This window comes from Oryza brachyantha, chromosome 8 (genome assembly GCF_000231095.2).
Source record: "Oryza brachyantha chromosome 8, ObraRS2, whole genome shotgun sequence".
Taxonomy (NCBI): domain Eukaryota; kingdom Viridiplantae; phylum Streptophyta; class Magnoliopsida; order Poales; family Poaceae; genus Oryza; species Oryza brachyantha.
Window position 1 is genome coordinate 10174983 of NC_023170.2, and position 22737 is coordinate 10197719.

The 22737-nt window shown below is 39.3% G+C and overlaps 1 protein-coding gene, 1 long non-coding RNA gene and 1 pseudogene across 3 annotated transcripts; 1 reads left to right on the forward strand and 2 right to left on the reverse strand.

The window, feature by feature from the left end:
• Positions 1-8914: 8914 nt before the first annotated feature.
• LOC102706310 (two-component response regulator ORR12) lies at positions 8915-9703 on the forward strand. The gene is made up of 5 exons (XM_006659264.1): positions 8915-9002; positions 9121-9167; positions 9257-9334; positions 9445-9515; positions 9622-9703. Exons 1-5 carry the CDS (start codon positions 8915-8917, stop codon positions 9701-9703), a joined length of 366 nt encoding a protein of 121 aa, XP_006659327.1.
• Positions 9704-12021: 2318 nt separating this feature from the next.
• LOC107304720 lies at positions 12022-12978 on the reverse strand (annotated as a pseudogene).
• Positions 12979-19640: 6662 nt separating this feature from the next.
• On the reverse strand, positions 19641-22013 carry LOC107304764. Of its 2 annotated transcripts, XR_001550796.2 has the most exons (5): positions 21613-22013; positions 20523-20622; positions 20108-20157; positions 19898-19967; positions 19641-19814 (listed from the first exon to the last, which is right to left on the reverse strand). It is a non-coding gene; the product is annotated as an uncharacterized LOC107304764 (long non-coding RNA). The 2 variants fall into 2 exon arrangements; XR_001550795.2 differs by lacking the exons at positions 20108-20157; positions 20523-20622.
• Between the last annotated feature and the right edge of the window lie 724 nt (positions 22014-22737).

Here is a 22737-nt window from a genome sequence, read left to right on the forward strand (position 1 = left end):
TGTACATCTTCTTTTGTCGGCGCTAGGAAAATGGCTGCATCATCTGCATACAGCGACAATCTGAATTTTGCTAGTCTTGACCCGATCGGCGACAACCTTCCTTGCTGTGTGGCAACCTCAAGTAGCCTCTGCAAAGGTTCAATGGCTAAGATGAAGAGGTAAGGTGATAACGGGTCCCCTTGCCTCAAGCCACGGCTGTGTCTAATGGTTTCTCCCTCACAACCGTTAACCATCACTCTGGATGATGTTGAAGATAACAGCAGGCTGATCCAATTGATCCACCTTGTCCCAAAACCCCTTTGCAGCATCATTTCAATGAGGTATCCCCAGGAGACTGAATCGAATGCTTTGGCGATGTCGAGTTTGAATAAAAAGGCTTGGTTTCCGTTGTCCATGCAAGTTTCTTATGAGATTCCTGACATAGAGATAGTTATCTTGTATGCATCTTTTTTTTATGAACGCGCTTTGTGCCGGCGAGATTAACTCGTGAATGTGCTTTGATAATCGGGTTGCCAGAACCTTTGCAATCAACTTTCCTACAGAGTGGATTAAACTTATCGGCCTGTAGTCTTGGACGCAGTAGTATAATGTTCAGGCTTCCCAGGTTGCCTCCCGATAGGCTATGGAAACTATGGAACACGTTCATGACGTCTTCTTTGATTATGTCCCAGCAGGCACTATAGAAGTTTCCAGTAAAACCATCCGGGCCCGGGGCCTTGCCGGCAGGGGAACTCCGAATAGATAGGGCAGTGAATTGTTCTTCTAGGTCGGTTGCCTGTATTCTTTTCATGTTGAGCATCCCCCAGTTTAGGGCACTTGTTCTCTAAAAATTCTGCCGAGTTGTAGTATGCATTCACTAAACCCGCCTTGTCATCCTGTGCATGCAACGTTTGGCCATTGTCCTGCAAGCTATGGATGAAATTTTTCCGCTTTCTGGTGGTCATTTTGATATGAAAAAACCTAGTATTGGCATCACCCTCTTTTAGCCATGTTATTCTCGAAACTTGCTTTTTCCTTGCCTTTTCAACTGCAGCCAGCCCCAGAATGCGCACTTTTAGTTCATGTCTGAAGGTTTTCTCTTCTTCAGTTAGCTCTCTTGTTTCCATGGCTATGTCCAGGCGGAGTATAAGTTGTTGGATGATAAGAAATTTCAACCTGAATTGCCCGAACTTAATCTTGCTCCATGTGCGAAGTTCCTTCGCCGTTTTATTCAATTTTTGTGCCAGCCTGCTGACTGGATGGCTCGCGGTTGCCGGCTGGTTCCATGCTGTTTGCACCACTTCCTTGAAACCTTCCATCTTGGTCCAGAAATTCTCAAAGCGAAAGTGAGGCTTTCTTTTCGGCTCCTCACGCCTAGCTATGACTAGCGGGCAGTGATCAGATAGGGATGTTGCAAGCGCCTGAGCAGAGTGCGTGTGAAACATCAAATCCCCTTCACAATTACAAAGCACCCTGTCCAGTTTGACTAGTACTGGGTCTACTCTTTCATTGCTCCATGTGAATTTTCTGTTTGTTAACTTCAATTCTCTTAGCTCCATCTGGTTTATTACTGCTCTGAATCTTCCCATCAATCTTGTGTTGATGTTGAGGTTGTTCTTATCTCTTGCCTCATAGATTTGATTGAAGTCTCCAACGATTAACCATGGTGTTGTTGTGTCCGGTTGCTCTCCTACAAGTTCCTGCAGAAAAAACTTCTTTTTCTCTTTCTTGCGTCGGCCCGTAGACCGTGGTTAGCTTGAAACGTTTATGTGATTTGATGCATTCCACCATGCAGGATACGGAGAAGCTTTTGTGTACAAAGGAATGAAGAGATACCACATCTTTATCCCAGAAAATCGCAATTCCTCCCCTAGTTCCTATGGCTGGTAGGAAATCAAAGTTGGCCAAGCGCTACCCACCGATTCCTCGCCCAACGGCACTGTCGATAGCATTTAGCTTGGTCTCCTGCATGCATAAAATGGTTATACGCTCTATGTGTGCTATCTGGCGCAGCGCTTCTCTCCTTGCGGGGGAGTTAAGTCCCCGCACATTCTACGTTATTATCCTTATCTCATCCCACATTAGCCACAGAAAAACATCCACTTAGCACCAGAAAGTAGATTGTTTTTTAACCCATGAGGGTAGGGGAAGCAGATTTGCAACCAACTACCTGATTGTACATCTGGCTACTGGTGACAACTAAGCAAGTTACTACGGATCCATCCGGTGCAAGGCAGTGAAGCCGCCCCACTGCACGGATAGCTAATAGGCAAAGGCCTGCTCGCCTGGTACGGTGAAGCCGTTCCAAGCTCACAGACTAGATAAACTACTGCCTGATCTAACAAAGCTACTGGATACATAAATTGGTAACTCGAACTTCTGACTTGTCGGCGCTTTGGCAGCCCAAGTCATATCCTCTCCAGCCAGAGCAGTTCCTTCTTCTCCTGTGATCGCCGCAGCAAGTCCTCCCTCCAAACCTGTGATGGCTCTGAGTCCCTTGATGACGTGTGCTGGTAGTGGTTTCTTGAACGCCTCCACGAAGTTTGTGACTGCTTCCTGCCCCCATCCATCATTTGGTCCTAGGATCCCCGTCTCCTTCATGACACGCACCTGTGCCCTCTAGGCTACAGGTACGGACATCCCTCTCACCGCTTGCCTGGTACGTACTGCGGCGCACGGGAGTCTCCATGGTCTTTCCTTTTCACCGTTCCCGACGCGGCAGAGTTGGCGCAATTGGAATAATTGGCTCCAGGGCTGGCAGGAAGACCCCACTTCGGTATATTGGGCCTGGTCATCAACTGGTGATAGCTCAGCCCTTGGGCCTTCTTTGTGAGTCATTCTTCTCCTGGTAACTCCTGGGGCTTCCTTGGCCTTCGAAGGTCTTCACTGGCTTCATGTGCTCAGCCTGCTCCCCTTCCCCTCTTTGGCCATCTTCTGCACGCACTAGTAAAATTCTTTACTATAAAAGATATCATCACCTTCTGAGGTCTCGTCAAAATATTGTTTATCTATATGCCAAAATTATGCAAGAGTGAGTATCTCCATACTGAACAAGATATATATTTGTTAATTAATTAGATAAATAATTTAAATGAGGTAAACACCATAAATATAAGTAAAAGAGATGACAAATCATATTATTCAAAATTAAAACTTCAAATTTTAGTTTTATAAAACTACTTATACTAGGCGAAATAAAATAATCCATGACATAACTCCAAAGTCAAGAGTACGACACATTCGAATGGTTTAACATCACAACCGCCAACATTACTCACACATCATCAGTTTGTGTTGGTTGAAGGTAACATTACTAATGTTCCGTATACTATCAGTTACTGCCCAGTGGATCGTTGGTCCCATCCTTGTGGTCGAACTCTTACCGGTGCCTAAGGAAGGTACTTTATCATCACACTTTCATGGTTCCCCGCAGCGGTGTAATATAATGCCCAAAAATTTAACCGATTTCTGAACAATAGCATGTATGACATTGCAATCTAGGACAAGCTCGGGTATATACTATGATAAATTAATACAGTTCCATCATCTTACAATATAAATAAAATAACAAGTCTTATGCAATGCAGTGGAAAAAAAACACTAAAGTGATAGGAAGTGGGCAATAGTCGATGGCAGTCCTCGAGTGTATTGACTCGCCTAGTCTCCTAGAAGATCCTTGTCTGACGATGCTCCTGCTTCTGGGGAAAATAGGTAAATTCACAAAGCTCTGTACAATAATCATACTCAACAAGACACACCAGACAAATACAATAAATAATACATATCAAAGCATTTAATTTAGCAAAAGTGAAATTATTGAACAAAATTAAACCAATAAGTATAGCATATGAAACTAGAACCAACCAACACTAATATTGTGCTAAACCACACAATAGCAGTGTCACTAGCCCATCTACACATAATTTTTTTCCACCAGGGTGGGGTATGTTACTATGATAATTGGGAGTCGGTTGCACCAAAGTGAATTGATGGTCAGGCGTCTATATCAAAGTGGTTGGGATGAGGACATTACTCCTTCGGATAAACACAACAATCCTCCATTGATCATTCAAGGTCCAATTACAAGAGCTCGTGTGTGACAATTGAATTTACAGGTAAGCTCGTTCCAAAGTTCTTCTTTATATGATTTTGATAATAGATTGCTACCTAATAATTATATTATGATTAGGAATAATGGAGAGGACAAGGAGAGAGTTAGGGAGGGACTTAGAGGCGTGGAGGACTAGCAAGGGCGTCTAAATTAAGATGGAGGTCCAAACCAAGTCAACTCCGAGTAAGATTTGGAGTCCAGCACTAGTTTGCACTAAAATGGGCGCCCAGGTCGCATACGAGCTTGGATTGGAGCATTCTTTATATGGATGGAAAGCTAAGAATATGACCTTTCCATTTTGTTCCCATATCTAAATTCATTGGGAGTCAACAAGAGCGGTCTGAACAAGTTGATCTCTAGAATCTATTCCGGTGCTACGTTACTGAATTTTGGGCCATTGGGTCGTGTATCGTGTTGGAGTCCATTAGGGTTGCGTCAACGGGTAAAGTAGCTGCCATAGTTAGGGTTCTAGTTTTGCTTAGATTAATATGTCTAGAACAGTTTCACCATTCGTTCGATTTGTGAGACTCCAACTTGTGAGTTTAATCATTCATCTGCAATTTGGTTGCAATCTTGTTCTTGTTTGTGTTCTTCAATTTGCAGTAGGGATTAGCCTTCTCGGCGAGGTCAACCGGGTTTTGACACAGTTGATAGCTACCGGAGACGTGGTGCTATGATTGTGGGGCTCAAGGGCATGCTCATTCAGAAGATGGATTGAGTTGTGTCACGGCTCCACCAAATCAAGTGATTATCAAAATATTTTAGAAGATCGGGAATCCTTGTCCACATCAAGTGGTATTAGAGCTTTAGGTTCACCGTCAGGTTCGCTCTTACCCTAGTTTTAGTTTATGATTTTTGTCAATATCCTAAAGTCTACAAAAAGAGCAATAGGCGATAGATTCTCCATATCCCAGACAGTATTTAGCCTTTGCATAATTCTTTTTTTAGAGTATGTAGTGTTGAGTTTTAGTCATATTTTAAGTTCTTGTTACTAGGTTGGTGCATGTTTTAGATTAGTTGTACGTTTCCCATCCATAACCCTAGCCGCCAGTGGCAGAGCTTTAGGGTGGTCCGTGTGGTCCTCGGACCACCCAAAAAAATTTCCAACGGACCCCCTACTACCGAAAAAAGAAATGACACCATTTATGGCGCACCAATGCAACGCCACACAATCAACCAATCACAGGATTCATGGCCTCATGGCGCATGCCCGCATGCATGGCACGCAACGTCTCTCGGTGAAAATCGAACCATTGTCTCACGGTCTCGCCATCACCCGACTCGGCGACAGCCAGCAGGCAACTCATCATCTTCCTCTTGCTCCTCAGTTAGCGACCGATGAGACGGCCAGACGGCACCTGGCACTTGGCGGACCACAGAGGTGCGGATGGCTATCAACGGAGCCTGCACGGAGACGCTACGGCAGAGGGCACTAGGCGCCAGCCGGACTGGCGAAGGCGGTAGTCCACTCACGACAATGGCAGGCACCGGACACCACAGGACTGCTGTGATGACACAAAAGTCATGAACACACTCGCCATCCGTCGGCCTCGGCCGTCCGGCCAGGTGCTGGTCCAGTGCAGACAGTCCCATCCCAGTCGGCAGTCGCACTCGCACTCGCATCCTCCATTGACCATCCAAAAGCAGCAGGCAGAGCCGTAGAGGTAGAGGCAGACACACTCACATCCACCATTGATCATCGAGAAAAAATGTTATACTAATCTTCTTTAAACTTTTCTGACATATATGCTTATTTAAGTCAAAATTTCTCTTAACTATTAATTTTATATATTCTAAGATGCTTTATTAATTATCATCGTACATTTTTGTCTATTCTTTTATCCATACTTGTGTGGTATATATTTGCATCATTAGATTAATCATGTTTGTGAAAAAAATTAGGTTTGACCCCCATATCTTAAATCCTAGATCTGCACACTGCCAGCCGCAATCTGCATCCTATGTGCTAGGGTTCAACCTTTGAAAAGCCATATCCGCCATCATAAACACCGCCCTAGATCACCACGCAACACCAGATCATCTTTACATAATCCACTGCCACCATATTCCATCTCTATCATCAAACCTATCAAATTATACCCCTTCGATTCGGGAGCCCCAACTTCAAATGACCATAACTATTTCATACGGACTTGTAATCAAGTTAAATTTAACTTCTCGAACAAGAGTAAAAAATTTTACATCTATTTGAAGAAATTAGATTTCGAAAAATTTGGCTTCCAAAATAGTCTGATCGAGCTCCCAAGTTTTCGCCCGTCTTTTTAAGTTTCTGCAAAGAAATTACGTATGCCACATATCAACTCCATTTGAGCTACAACTTTGTGATGTGCCTATTCTCGTTCTCCTGGTGAAGAAAAAAATAAAACAAGAATAAAAGGAAAAAGGAAAAAGTTGATTTCCACTAGTGCCTTGAGATCATGATGTGCTCCATTGAACATTTCAGCCTATGCAATTTTCTATTTTGCTCAAACTCGCCGAAGTTTGCCTTGTCTATCCTTTCTTGATGTTCATCAGTGTCATCCTCACTCCTTGTATCCACTACTCTTCTAGGACACGAGTAGACAAGCAACTAAGGGCAAGTAACTTGGATTTTTATTCAGAATTATTATGTATTATTGGATTGTGTACTACTCTCATATTTTGGCCTTCCTAGCTCCACACATTACTTCTGGACAAAATAGGTTCTTCACCCTTGCAATCGCCGGCTACGCCTTCCTGGTATCCTTTGCTTTGATGGAAGAACCTTATATGAGCTTGTTAAGGTGCCCCATCTTGCTAAGTTGTTGAGAGGCACCACGACACCTGCGTAGTAGATTATTAGGGATAACCTTCACTGCTTGTTGTATCTTTTTTTGTTTAGAATGGCAGGTGATTAAGGTGATAAGACTCATCAAGATTTCAAGAAATGTGTCAGTCAAGAACAACTACAAACTATTGTAGAGAATTTTAATAAAGAGGTGAATGAGAAATCACCAGGGCTGACACTAATGCCCTCATTGAACTCAACCTTGAAAGCACCTTAGAGAGGTTGGATAAATGAGTGTCCACGCTTACTGATCGGATGGTCGCGTTGGAGACACGTTAGCCAACCAATGAAAAAGCGGACGGAAGCAACACTAGTGGTCAGTTGCTAGAAGACACGGTGTATGATTCCAATGGAAATGTAGATGAACACGCTATATGGAAAGCACGGCTACGACTTCGACTTTGCACCAACATGACAGGTATGGGTGGCGCTCCAAATCAGCAACACCACCACCAACAAGGTAATAATAATCGTGTGCCCGATGATCCTTATGCTATGGTTAAGTTTAAAATATCATCTTTTCGAGTTATTATGAATTATGATGCTGATAAATACCTTGATTGGGAGATGACTGTAGACTAAAAGTTTAGTGCCCACCTTGTGTCTAAACAACATAGAGTTAGACAAGCTTCTAGTGAGTTTAAAGATTTTACTATCATTTGGTGGACTGGTTAGCTATAGACAGAGTTTTACCTACTACATGGGAGGAACTTAAGGTAGCTATGTGTGATAGATTTGTCCCTCCATCTTATCATAGAGATTTACACAAGAGACTGATACGTTTAGAGCGAGAGGACAAATCTGTGCAGGACTACTATGGTGAGCTACAAAAGGGAATGATGCGGTATAGCATAGTGGAGGAAACCAATGATTCAATTTGTTGTTTTTACTCAAGATTGAGGTAGGAAATTTAGGACATAGTTGATTATAAGGAATTTAACACTGTCAACCAGTTGTTCCAATTTGCTATGCTTGTAGAGAAAGAATTGCATGGGCATGATTAGCATGTCAAGAACAAGGCGATCACGTACACACCGCGTACGACGTTATCTTCAGGGCAGCCCAAGTCCATCTCTTTTTGAGCACCTCCACCACCAACTGTAGCTGGAGTTTCTACAGCGTCAAAACCATCTCCCCCACAACCTGTAGACTCAGGTAAAAGTTCTTCGCATGTGCCAAATCCATCTCCACCACGACTTGCAGTCAATGCAAATCATCTGAACAAGTTAATGCCCAAAATCTGTTCTAGTGCTACGTCACAGAATTTTGGGCCTTTGGGCCATGTATTTTGTTGGAGTCCATTAGGGTTGCATCAACGGGTGTTGCACGACCCTGAAATCTATATATTAGTAGATGTCGCCATAGTTAGGTTTTGGATTTTCCTTAGATTAATCTATCTAGAATAGTTTCGTTGTTTGGCTTGTGAGACCCCAACTTGTGAGTTTAATCATTCATCTATAATTTGCTTAACTCATGATTCATTCTATGAACTAACGGTGACACTTCTGGTTCACACCGGTTCTGGTAGAACAACGGTTTGAACCACTAGTGATTAACCGGTTCCTATTGGCTTATTTAAGATAGTAAATGGTTCTATGGTTACAAATTAAATAGAGCGAGGTCATTTATCAGTACACATTAATATGTACTATATCAAATCTGTCAAATATACGCTCATTTATACTATATCTTTTTTCTCTACTAGCACTTGCAATAGCAGCAAGGTCACTACAATTAATTTGTGGAAAATCAACGGTGCTATAGGTGCAAAGAGGACAAAATCATTTATAAGTATATATTGTATAGTATATCAAAATTGTCAAATATACAATCACTAGTGATACGGTGAGATATGACAGCTAATTTTCACGTCTGTCAATTGATATCATATCTTTGCAATATCTCCACTATTTATGCACTTTGCACTATAAATATGTGCATTCTAAGTTCATTTCCCTCAACAACAATTTGAAGTAACTCTAGACCAAAAGTTTGCAATGTCGACTCCCCATGTCCTTGTTGTGGATGATACTCATGTCGATCGCCATGTTGTTGCCATGGCCTTAATGCGCCATAACATTCGAGGTTCTTTGTTATACAACTTTTCATTTTAATGAGAAGATATATATTGTAATGTTTGCATCTATCTCTTTTCATTCTTTTTGACTATTTAACCAAATGTTTCCATCTTTGATATATGCAGTGACTACTGTAGAAAGTGTTATGCAAGCATTGATGTTTTTGGATTCGGTAAATACAAGTTTTCTGCTTGTTTAATTAAATAATGTTGTTTTGCATGCCATATAAGAAGCACATACCTAATTTTGTATTGCACGTAGGAACATGATGTGAACATGATTGTTAGTGACTATTGTATGCCAGAGATGACTGGCTATGACTTACTGATGGAAGTGAAGGTGTGTACAATAGTGTCATCGAGTAGTGTTAATCTTCATAATATTTAATGTTTTCTTATGTTTCTAGTAAATATTTTATGGGTTGAAACTGAACTTGTTTTTACTTGTAGAAATCACCCAAGCTAGCACACCTCCCAGTGGTGATTGCTTCCTCTGATAACATCCCAGAAAGGATCAAAAAGTAAGTACGAAAACATGTATCTTGTTCAATTTCCTTTGTTCATATATCTCTATCTGGGCATGTGGATCCTAATATGTGCCCCCTTTCCTTTTTTTTATTATTGGAGGTGCTTGGATGGAGGAGCAAAGGATTATATTCTGAAACCAGTCAAGACTGCAGATATGCCTCGTATTCTGAACCATATATGATTAGCAAGAGAAGAAACAACAATCATGATGAAATAGAAGTTTGTTTTAAGAATATCTAGTTATTTATGTAAGTTTGCTATATATGAGCAAGCAAAATTCATTTGTTAGCAAAACAAAAATGAAAGATAATTATTTGGAATAAATGAATAACTCTATAATACTTATGGTGCATTCTCAAGAAAAGCGCTGATTTCTCACATAGTGTTGTATTGTTTTAACAAATTAATCTCTTTAAGAGACATGTTTAAATAATTATATATCTAAACTGAGAATAACATGTATAGTTACTTAGGTCAATGTGCTCACTTCTAATATCAACAGATCTCATGACAAAAACCATCTCTACTTGATAGAACCTCCTGTTACTGACAGATAACATTGTGCCTCTCTTTGTATTGTCCTCACGATTGGTATGAACACGAGTATGATAAGTTGTATCTATCGCGTCCTTAGACAACTATCAGTGGACATATGCATGATTAAAAGAGGAGAAAAACTAACAAATGCCATTGACAAATACTTAATTCTGAGAAATGTCATCATACAAACGAATTTGTCTAAGAAATGCCATCGTCGTTAGGGTTCCGCCAACTTTTTTCGTTAAGTGCTATAGTATGAACAATGCATTTAATGACAAAAAATGGACGGAAACCTAACGGTAATGAAATTTCTCAAACAAATTTATTTGTATGATGGTATTTTTTAGAACTCGCATTCGTCAATGGCATTTCTTAGACTTAGACGTTTGTCAATGGCATTTTTTAGATTTTCTCTTAAAAGAGTGGACTTTTCATATAGATTGGTTAGTGGCCCCACTATTGTCATCATTGAAATTTGAATTATATTCACCTACATAATTTGTAAAATTAATGATTCATAATACAGCCATACAAGAATCCAAGGGACATGGTCACTTGCCCACTTAAACGATGTTATCAAAAGGTGCTCGATTTAGAGTCATTACTACTAAAGTATAATTTAGAGAAATATATATTAGCAGGCATCATATATCATGTGTGACCTTTTTGTGCACCCCTCCTATTTCACCGAGACGTCACCCATGTGGGCCTTGTCAAGTGTCATGCGCTTTTCCAAAATTGTGACGTGCCAATTGGCATGTGTGACCTATGTGCTCCTCCCACACATGAGAAGACCTTGCAAGCAGGCTTTGGTTTGATATGTTCTTGAGTCATGGTTAATAGCATGGGCTACAAGCCCTAGCTAGCTACATTGTATTAGACAGGACGGGTAGTCACTACAAGGGAAACTGGTTATTGTGGTGAATAATTTGGCACAAAAACCTTTTTTTCGTCACAAACAAGTGCTTGTGGCAAATTTTGAAGTCGTCACTATGCGCCACTAGTACTCGAGCCACAAATAATATGGTAATGAATATTTGTTCACAATTAATATTCATGAGTATTAGTGATGGTTAAACTTGGCATTGATAATAGTTACATCAGGGATGAAATACATCATCACAAATAAATTTAATGCAATGGCAATAGTTCTGTCACATATGATGCTAACGGTGGTACCCGAATATGCCACATTTATTAGATAATTGTGACTACTAGAACACCACTAGTGTGATTTACGCAAGTGATGACTTATATGGTCATATTTTCTTTTAAATCTGTGGCAATACTATCATCGGTTTTTATATCTCTTATGACGAAATCAATTGTCACCTTTACACCATTTGCTCTAATTGAGTCACTACATTTTTAAATCAATTGTGAATTTGTGATATTTTTAACACCACAAATTATCATTGAGTGTTAATGTTTTATCACAATTAATCACTTTTGTGGTAAGGCAACAAACGTGAGCTAGCATATCTCATCACAAGAATTAAATATCAGGACAAATGATATTCTTTCATTGCAACAATTAATTTAATGAAATGCAATATTTTTTTTGCAACGAACACCACTACAAAAAAAATACTAACAATATAATTATGCCTAATTTGAGAACAATAATATATAAATATTTATTTCAAGAGTCTTACAACCAGCAAAGTGTTGCTTTGAAGAAGCTAAACATTTCTTTCAACAAGCTCACATAAAATTCATAATAAGATATCTAAACCAATTGCTAGATATTTAAATGGAACCTAGACTAAACTATTTAGGTGAAAACGACTAGGAAGTCTTCAGGTAGACAAATCAGACTTGTGGAAATCAACTTCCTACGTTTGCATGGTCCTGTAAATATGAAGAAAAAAATTAGTTTACAACAGTACTTAAAAAACATTGCATGCATTGAAATAAAAACATTCGACATATTTGGTTGTTTGATGTGTCTGATTGAGGTCATGAGAATGGAATGCCATTCAAAGCAGCAAATCATGAGAAATATCTAGCCAATTGCTCATCAAGTTTCAGTTGTACCATTCGTTCAGCATCTGTAGCATGATCTTCAATTGTCCTTCTCTGAGAGTTCAACTCATCACGTTGAGATTGCTGCTCTTCAGCGGCATCAACGCGTTAATGGGCAGCAATTACACACTTTTCAATGGCCTCAATTTGTGCTAGCAACCTTAGCCTTTCTTCAGCTACTCGATCAATTACCTGAAAGCTCACACCTCGTGAATGGTTTATTTTCCTCCCAAGTACCAGTACCAGTGCAAAATGCTCTACTAATGGTACTTGTGCAGAAGAAATGTTTTCTTGTTGAGATTCAACAACTTCATTTAGTTTAGCCTATAGACACATATTATTTAAAAAATGCATGGACACATACAGACTAGCATGTCATACAAGTAGTACAAATTAAGGTACAACAAAGATGTTTCTTTAATCACTTAGTAAAAACATAGCTCATGACCGCACATTACATTTAACCTATATGTTTTGTCATGTGAACATATTTTTCAATATCGAAATTCAGATTAATTGTCAGTTCCCTTCATAGCACAAAAGACACATAGTAGTCTTTTTTTGTGTTAATATGAAAATATCTACAATATTCATGAACTTACTACAAAGTTTAGGCCAAATTCCTTCCAAATAACTTTTCGTGAGGATTAAGTATATATAACAAAATTCCTTCTCCATTAGGAATAGACCATGTTCCATCTACCTTTTGATAGGTTGTTTTCCAAACTTGCATAGCATTAGACCATTCACATGTTTCTTTTTTTTGTACAAGTCAAAGTGAAAAGAATAGTATAGTTAACAAAAATTAACAGATAAAGAAAATGTCTATGTTGCTCTCGCCAGTTCATGTGCAATTTGAGTAATTGATTTAGTTCCCACTTTAGAACCCATCTCCTACTTGTCCCTGTTGGCTGCATTCTGGTTGCTTCTTTTCTAAGTAAATAAAATTTTGTGCATTGACATTATCATGAAAGGAACATACCAAAATTATATGAATTGAAATATAATTATAATTACCAGAAAATCCTCACTAGTCCACACATGTTGTATGAGCCAAGCCCAATCTTTAGGTGACACATGGGTTGGCCTTGGTTTCTTGTCACGGTACAGGTACACGCAGATTAGTATATGCTCTTCAACCTGCTTCATAGCACAATCTTCATCTTCATTGCGTAGTTCAGGAAATGCGTCCTAGCATTGAACAAGTATATATTGTTTTAAAAACTAAAAATCATATTTAAACTAAATATGTAAAATATGTTGATATAAGCGAATTAAAGAACCTTCAATTTCTTGTCTAGGTTACTCATCTAGGGGGTAAGCAAAATGTTTGCACACCATTGTATTCAGAGAAAGCAGGTTGAATATAATTTTCATGCTCTATAAAGAGACCCCTAAAGCAATGTAAAACAAGGTTGTTTCCCACAATATATGGAGTGATTAAAGGTAGCATAACGATTACATAAAAGTGGTACCATTTTAACTGTAGTGATAATCCATTTGTGAGTTTCCTCCAAACAACAGAAAAAAATAGTTGTGTCTAGTTCATGCATTGTATTTCAAAGACTGTTGTAATACACTTTTCAAAAGCACCATGCAACTAGGATCACCAATGTGTCGAATCCCTTGCTTGGTTTGTGGGATTTAATGTCCAACCTCCATCCATACGGAATCAAACTCCTGACTAATTAAGGGGAAGAAAGCCATGATATTGAGGGCATCGAGAACCTTCTACAAAGCATGTCAAGTTTTAGTGCATTGGGTGAGGATATGGTCAATTGATAATATTACTTGGTCATAGAACACGTAGTTATAGGAGTTCGTTATCCCCTGGACAAGCCAACCAAAGTATTTGCATTGTGGTGGCGCGAGTGAACGCCTGATCAAAATTGCCCTACGCCGATTGTGATGAATATTGGCCTGAAATTTCCCAACACTAGATAATGGAGTATTGTTCATCTGGATATTCAAGGATGGCTTGAGCTCCTAGCCCCCTCTCCCCCCCCCCCCCCCCCCTCCCCCCCAAACCCCCAACACATTTCCCATGAAGATAATACATGGAGCCCAAATGACATATTTCTTTGAGGATAAGCTAACATAACGATTGGAACACCACCCATCTAACCAATTTCCTCCTAGAAGAGGATGTGTTTCCTATCTCTTAGTACAAATTTAACATGTGCCATGGTTTTTCTTCACTTCCTTGGTACCATATTTAACGCATGCATAATGCATTTCTGTGCAACTCTAACTTTTGAGTCCCTAACTCTTCATGAATCTTAGGCCCCGTTTGGTAGGGATTCTCAATCTCGATTCTCCTGTAGAATTAGCAAAATCCAATCCAAACGGTTTGTTCGTGATTCTTATTCTGAGGTAAAATACAAGAAACGATTCTCGAATTTACACAGGCCACGTGAATCTACAAAAAGTGGGTTTTCCACCTGAATCCAACCAACCAAATATAGAAATGCCCCTTTCATATAGGAAAAATTACCCACCAATGCCACCGATATACCCCTCTCCCCCACCGCTCAATCCAGAATCAGATCGATTCGTTCCCAGCCAGCTCGGGTTGCTAGGTTTTGTCGTCGTCGCCCCCTCAAACTCGACGACACCGCCACCCCCTTCATCAACCGACGCCTCCGCCGTTGTGCCCAAACACCCCTCTGTCGTCCTGACGACGCCACCGCCCCGTAACCGATCGACACGCCGACGCCGCCGACCAAAAACTCTGCCACCGTCACCCCTTACCGAGCAAGCCGTCACCACCGGCCCTAAACAAAATCTGTCGCCGCCCTAGACCGCCGTCGGCGCCCGAGAGTGAACACGCCACCGTTGGCCTGACCAAAATCCGCCGCTGCCCCAAACCAAAAATGTCGTCGCCACCGCACAGACTGAAAAGGCTACCGCCACAGCCCGACGACGATGCCCCTTGACCGCTGTCACTGCCGCCGCCCCCGACCTTCGTCGGCGCAGCCAAGAAGAACACGCCGCTGCCCCCGACAGCGTCTGGAAAGGAAAACGTAACCATCACTGCACACAAGAATAAATTAATTGAAGAATCAAGACATCAAGTGCACAACTACCAAGTATTCCTGTTGTTAGCTACTGCCAGTTCATGGTTCTCTTTATTTGTAATATAACTTTAGCTTATCCTGATGTATCTAGGCTGATTATTATTTATCTGCAAGTTTATTTATTTTCAATGGTTTTTGTGATGATTTTCAACTTGTAGCTAGGCTGGTGCTTGCATCCTAATGTATCAACCAGCATCAGCATGTATATGGTCATACATGTTGCCTTACAAAATTATATGCACTATATTTTTAATCCACAAAATAATTGTACAAAAATTTAACACGTATATATGTTGCCTTACAGTAATTATTGAAGTTTATTATGCCACATGTAGAAATGTATAAAAATTCAAACCTATTGCTATGTTAGGGGTAGTATTGACAATTTATCTCAAAAACTCGTACTAGAAACTATGTTTATTGTTTTTAGCCAAACGTCTTACCAAACTGATTCTGATTCTGTTCTAAATCTGATTCACAGAGAATCAGAATCAGAAAAATTGAAACTCAGAATCTGAATCCCTACCGAACGGGGCCTTAGGTGCACAAACTCCATACCAAGCCAGGAGACAATTTCCCTCCTCTATACGAGTTCTTGCTTTTCATAAAAATCTCATCTTGATCTAATCAATCTCCTTCAACGCTCACCTCAATGCCTCTAGGGCAATTAGCGCATAGATCGGGATGGTAGAGAGGACTGAACACAACTAGGTATAGTTGCTAAGACTTCTATCTTGGTAACTTTCCAGTAACCTTATTGACGAGTGGTTGCACATCTTGTTTATGTAGTTTGCCTATACTCGGAGGTAATCCTAGGTACTTGTAGGGGAATTGCAAAGTATCTCATGATGGCTCATCAACGATCATCATGATTTCACCATTTGAACATTGGATTGGCATGGCTGATCCTTGAAAAGCTTCCGTGAAAGTAGAATTTCTTTTGTTATCGATAGATCGGCTCCACCAGGAGAGATGAATAGTGCTATGTCATTTGTGTACATGGAGACTTTGTTGAAGAAATTGATAGCCTACAGAAGTCCCTCTAACTCTTCCTGCTTTAAAAGAAAATGAAGGGCATCCCCTGCAAGGTCGAAGATAGGTTATCCTTCTCTTACTCCCTTAGTATGTTTGAATTGCTCTCCATAATTGATGAGGACATCACTCCTTTGGATACTCATAACACTCATGTTCTTCAAGCTATGATACAAGATCCCATTACTAGAGCTCGTGCGTGACAATTGGATTTACATGCGAGATTGTTCCTAAGTACTTATTTATATGATTTTGTGAATAAATTATTGCCTAGATTTAATTATGATTAGAAACCATGGAAAGGACCAACAAGTACATTGAGTGAAGATTGGAATAGGACAAGACTGGCACAACTGTTCAAGTCATGATGGATGCCCAAGTTATCTCAACTTCATGTCCATCTCGAGATGTAGGAGCATGTACCACTAAATTGTTTGCCCAAGTTGTCTACGAACTATGTTTTTGACGTACTGCGTGTATTTGGAAAGCTAATGAGAGCATATTTCGAATGGATCTAGTCTCGTGTCAAAATTCCATTCAAGTCAACAAAAATCATCAAAACAAAAGGGCATACAAAATCTATCAAGGTATTATGTTACCATCTTGAGAGTCGTGGGCCTTGTATCATGTTATAGTCCGATAGGGACGCATCTAGCAGTCCTCGATTTTCACAGCCCAGGTTTTCCCCAAGGTTAAGTCATAAAACAAACGAAATAAAAAAATCATTTTTGCTTAAGTCAAGAATTAATTAAGTAAAATAAATCATTAAATAAAAGGATTAAAAGGCCATGAATATTTTTGTCATATTCGTTGTGCCAAAATTAATTAACATGATTATTTATGGAATTTTTAGATTAATCGGAATAAGTTTCAGTAACTAAAATCCATTCAAAGCTAATTTAATTAAAAGGTGACCCTTTCCTTTGTTTTCCTTTTCTTTTCCTTTCTTTTGTTTTCTTTCCTTTTCCCTATTTCCTAGCCATGGGGCCTGCTTGCGCCATGCCTGTCACTGCCCCTGGTTGTGCCACCCTCCGCCTCCCCTTCCCCAGTCCGACACCCTCCCCTCTCCCCCACCATGATATTTCTCTCTCTCTCTATCTCCATTCTCTTTCCTAATCTTTTTCGTAATAGAGTTCCTTCATGACTTTTTTTTTCCACCTAATCTGGTATTTGAGGGTATAAAAGGAGACCGTCGGGCTCCGTTTTTCCTCAAAACTGTTGGCCTCCCTTGCCTCCTGCATGCGAGCATGTCTCCCTGCCGTGCAAGCCAGCGCTGCTAAACGCTCCTATTGCTGCCTCCCAGCTCGTGTCACCTTAGCTGTTGCCCTGTTGGCTGTTGTGATGTGCGAGCTGCCACTACAGTTTGATGTTGCATCATCAGGCCAAAATCATATTATGCATGTTGTTCTGCCTCTGCCCATTGCTAGTGTTCATCAAGATTCGTAGCCATGTCATTGTGTCAATCTAGTATTCATGTGTGGTTGTACTGTCGTGGTGCTGTTACTTGGCCATCGTCTAGTTGTCGTTAGCCGCTCTGCCTTCGTCGTCGAGATTCGTTCAGTGACAGTCATGCGTCGTTTTTTCCCAGTAGAGTCATTAATGGTTCGTCTCATTGTCAAGGTAAAACTTTTTTTTGCTTTTCTCTTTCCTTATTTTGTTCATTAGTTTTTGTGCTCGTGATCGTGTTATTGCAGGTTTCGTTCGCCATCACTAGTTAATAAATCATTAAATCAATTTTTAGGTTTAGCTAGAAAACTACAGAACTTATAAAATTCATACCTAAGTCATCCAAAGTCCATTTAAGCCCATTAAAATTTGAATGGATCAATAAATTTGTTGAGAATTCACTAAAAATAGTTTATTTCCTACTTGCAATCTTCAATGTACTATTTTGAGTATTTTTATTGTATGTTCTAGATTTCAGTGTTTCTGACACTCCTATTATTTTACAAAGTTGTAGCCCAGTCTAGTTCAGAGCCTCACGGCAAGTCATCCTATCTACTTTGATCATGTTATACCATGGTTTAAAATTATTCTTGCATTTATAAATTGTTTTGTAATTAGATGCATTATGGGTTATTCTATCCTTACGCTATTAAGCCATATTGTTTTGTTCCCTTTGCCTTGTCACTTTGGGTTAAATTATATGTTGAATAATAGAGTGCTTAGCCATTCTTAGTTTAATTCAACTTATGTAATTGGGTGGAAATATTATTCTACTTATTCACACAGCTACCATATCTACCGTGATATAAGGGGTAGCTTGGCTAGTAGGGTTTATGTGTATAGAAAAAGGAATATCAGTGTGGTGTGAATGGTTAGAAGTGGGTTATGTGCATATTTTATGTCACAACCTCTCATCAGGATGCCATGGTGGCATACTAGCATACCGGAATGTATGTTGGGGCTATGACTTGTGGGTAAAATTACACACCTCTAATCGGAGTAAAACTGTTTAGATAACAACACACGCAGTGTCTTGTGGGTCATTGACTGAGCTTCATTGTGGTTAAGTCTCATATTTTTCTTAATAAATGAATCTGGTTAATAATTTGCTAGTATAAATGGGTGAAGCTAGTACTGTATGGTTTAGCACGATATTAGTAGATGGTTGGGTCTGGTGCAGTGTGGTGAAACACTAACTAGTGATTAGTTCAATTTTGATTAATCATTATCAATGTTTTGTCTTTGCTAAACAAAATACTATTTTATGTAAAATATCCCTAAGCCATTCCATTGTAGTCCTATAATCTTTGTTGTATTTGTCGGTGTGATGTGTTCACTACTAGAAATCTTATGATAGGTGACGATCTATTTACGTCATAATAACTGAAAATTTCGTCATGTTTTAAATTTTGTGACGATTGTGTGACAAAAATTCATTCGTCATCTATCATGGTCTCTAATCATGTTTTGTGACGAAAATATATTTTTGCGTCACTAATTTAGTGACGATCCTTCTTTCGTCATTACAATTATGACTTATTTTCGTCATTATTGAACGTGCAGAACGTCATGAAATGTATGGAGGCCTACGTCTATTGATGGGCTAAAACACAAATCCAAGACCGTTACATTCAGGCCCAGCCCATTAATTCATAACAATTTATACTATTTTCAGCACAAGTATATTAACAAGTGGCCCAAGCCCATTACAAAAGCCTACGTAGGCCCAAAAGATTTTTGGCCTATTAAGGACCATGTAGCTTTTATGGGCTAACCCTAATTTCAATTAATCCTGGCCTATTTAAGTCATTAATTTATACTATTTTCAGCCCAAAATAAATTTAGTTATATAATGAGTGGGCTAAGCCCATTACAGAGTACAGACGTCAACAAAAGCCCAAGAACAGTACTTAATGACAAGCCCATATATCACAAAGGTTGCAGCCCAATTATGATGCAAAATAACCCATTAACACATGGAACAAGAACAAGTAGTCAGAACACCACAATAATAGCCAAATCAAATTTATATTGTCAAGCATCCAACATTTCCGAGTAACATCCAAATCCAACATGTTAACAGTCATAGATTCACTCTCTTTGACACTCTTGTTCTTCCTGAAGGCATCTTGCATTTCTTTTCATGTTTTTACTAGGTATATTTTCAGAAACCTACATGACATTATATAAAGAAAAATAAGAAAAACTTGTTGCATACAAATGGATAATAATGAATCTTGCACAAATGAGTTTACCAATTGTCAACTATGCCTTGTTTAACATCCTCGTCTTCTTGCAACAAGTGGATATAAATGCATCATCTATCTGTAGACAGAAAATGTGTCATAAAGGATATCAGGGCATCCTAACTCTGAAGACTAGAAATTTGACTGATGAGGAAATAAATAGTGCATATAGAACAGAGTAATGAGTGTGACAACCAAGAAATGAGAGCATGTTCTCACTAGTAATTCTCCCAGAGTTACAGTGCCAAAATATCGCCGTCACTTTCTTCCTAGACCAAAGAATGGAGATTCACAATGAACATTTATCAAACAGGTAAGGTCTTCGATTACATTATCTGTATACTTGACACAGTGGCCATCCCAAGGCATCATACATAGTGTTCATGTACGTATAAACTAAAAAAACACAGGTTGATAGGTTTTTATCTCATTTTTAGTGAGATGATGAATATAACTTTAAAGAATTTGAGACCTGAAACCTTAGAGAAAGATGTACATGGGACAACAGGATGTGATATCATTTAGAAAAAATAAATAGCAAATTCATGATAATCAGCTGAAGAACATGATTAGCAATTTAACATAAACAATGTAATAAAGCAGTTGCACATAACTTTAGAGTTTCTCAACTCACACTCAGGATGTTTTTTCTCTAGATGTCCACAACAATGTTGGAAACCTTTTTAATTGTTAGAGTTGCTACCTTGAGACATGTCCACAATAATGTTGAAAACCTATTTTAGAAAAAAAAAAACTCAAGTCAATCCTAGAGCAAGATGCTCCAAGTTTTGGCTAAAACCATCAATCAAACGAAATTTAAGGCAAGCAAGTTTTTTGGCACGGTTACATAATGGTATAGTTCTGAATTTTGAGTTATGCATTTGAATATAACTATTTGACTATGCTTAATGCTTAACAAAAATTATGGTTTGAAACAGTTTAGGAACATGTCTCAACATTACATTTGGCTCTTGGTATGGTAATTTTTTTCAATTATGGTAAGAAATCAAGCTACTGGTTTGTATAAAAATGAACTTAAAGAGATTATCACAAAAACAAGATATATTCTGAACCCAACAAAAGCATCATGGAAGTATTAATTAACTCCTGTCATTCCATACCGTGGAAGTAAGTGTGAGGAATCACTAAAAGGTAATACTGATTTTGACTAACTGGTACTATGCAAGGAAAAGCTGAAACACGCCATTTTTGTTTGTTTCCAGCCACCACACCAAGAATCAAGTTCAACTTTATTGTATAGTCCGTAATCTGTTTCTAATTTGTAATAGCTAGCTAGTATCCTAGTACTGTGAATTCTTTTTTATAACCTAGTATTGCAAATTCTCTTGGCAAGTACAATGTAGCTATGATTTATTTAGCCATGATATAGGTTGTACCAATATATCTGTCTAAAAATTATTTAGCCATTATAACATTTTAGCCATTATAGTAGTTCAATTAACATAGGTTCTGAAGATACATGACCACAGACACATTTGGATAGTTATAATTTCTGAATTCAAACATGGTCAGGTTGCAAGTTGCCAAGATGCAACATTCAGTTGGAGTATAATACTCCCCGACTACACCAAGCAACAATTTTTTCTTCGGCTTAATCCTACATGAACATGCACAATCTTAAAAGACATCCCTAATGAAAGTTCATGCTTAGGCTAGAGTGTACAGAAAGATCGTGAGTAACACAAAGTAACACTAACACCCACCTTGCTACGAATCACTGCAATATTGCATGCAGGCTACCGTCGGTGACTGCTGCTGGTGCCTTCGGCACTTCTCTGCGCTGCTCCTCTTCAAAAACCAAAATCATGAACAGGCAACAACGGGATTGAAAAGCGGAGGAGTCGCCAAGCTGCAAGCCATCGTCGCCATGGAGCAGCCCCGGGCTGCCGCCGCCCGATCTACCCGCGCTGGGTCCGAGACCGCTGGCGGCAGCAGATCTGCCATTCCCGAGCTCGGCAGCGGCGGAGACGGATACCCACACGGCGAGCGGCGAGGGGGAAGCCGGCGCAGCGAGATGAGACAGAAGAGGATGCCGCTGACGTCACCGATGTCGGTTGATGGAGAGGAGTGGAGAGGAGAATAGAGGGGAAGGTTTGGCGGCTGAGAGAGGAGGTAGAGAGGAGAGGGAAGGAAGGGAGGGTTTTATATGGCGCTAGGGCTAGGTCAGCGATCTGAGCCGTCGGTTCGGTAATGGACGGTCGGAAATAGTTGGGCCATTTGAGCCAAAACGGACCTATTTCTTTCCTTTCCTACTTAATGTTTTTCTTTTTCTTTTTTATTTTGTTGCATTATTGTGAAGTAACACATAAAAATAATTATCTCATATACACCAATATATATTTTTTATATAATAGACTATGGATAAGTTGTCTTGTAGAAGTTTCAAGAATTTTGGGACCGGTTTACTATTTTCTATATATTAAATGAATTTCTAGGAGGTTATCAAAATTAATTCAAAATTGAACTGCACGTGCATCTAATATGATAAAAAATGCAAAAAAAATATATTAAGGCTCATACGTTCCATTCTAACGCATGTCCTACAAATAAATGAGAAATTAAATTGTCTTCTAGGCACAATTCATACTATTATCTCCAAATTACAACGTAATAATTATAATAATATCTAAATTTTATCAAAAAATTCTACAAATTTACGTGACACCCAATTTTTGGTCCATAAGCCTATCATAAAAAACTTACATTGTTCTAATAAAATATTACCATACATTGTTCACAAATAAATACACCTATTACATAATTCCCTGTAACTCAACGAAATCTTTGAGTTTTGAATAATTCATAATATCTTTGGACTAGTATGCACC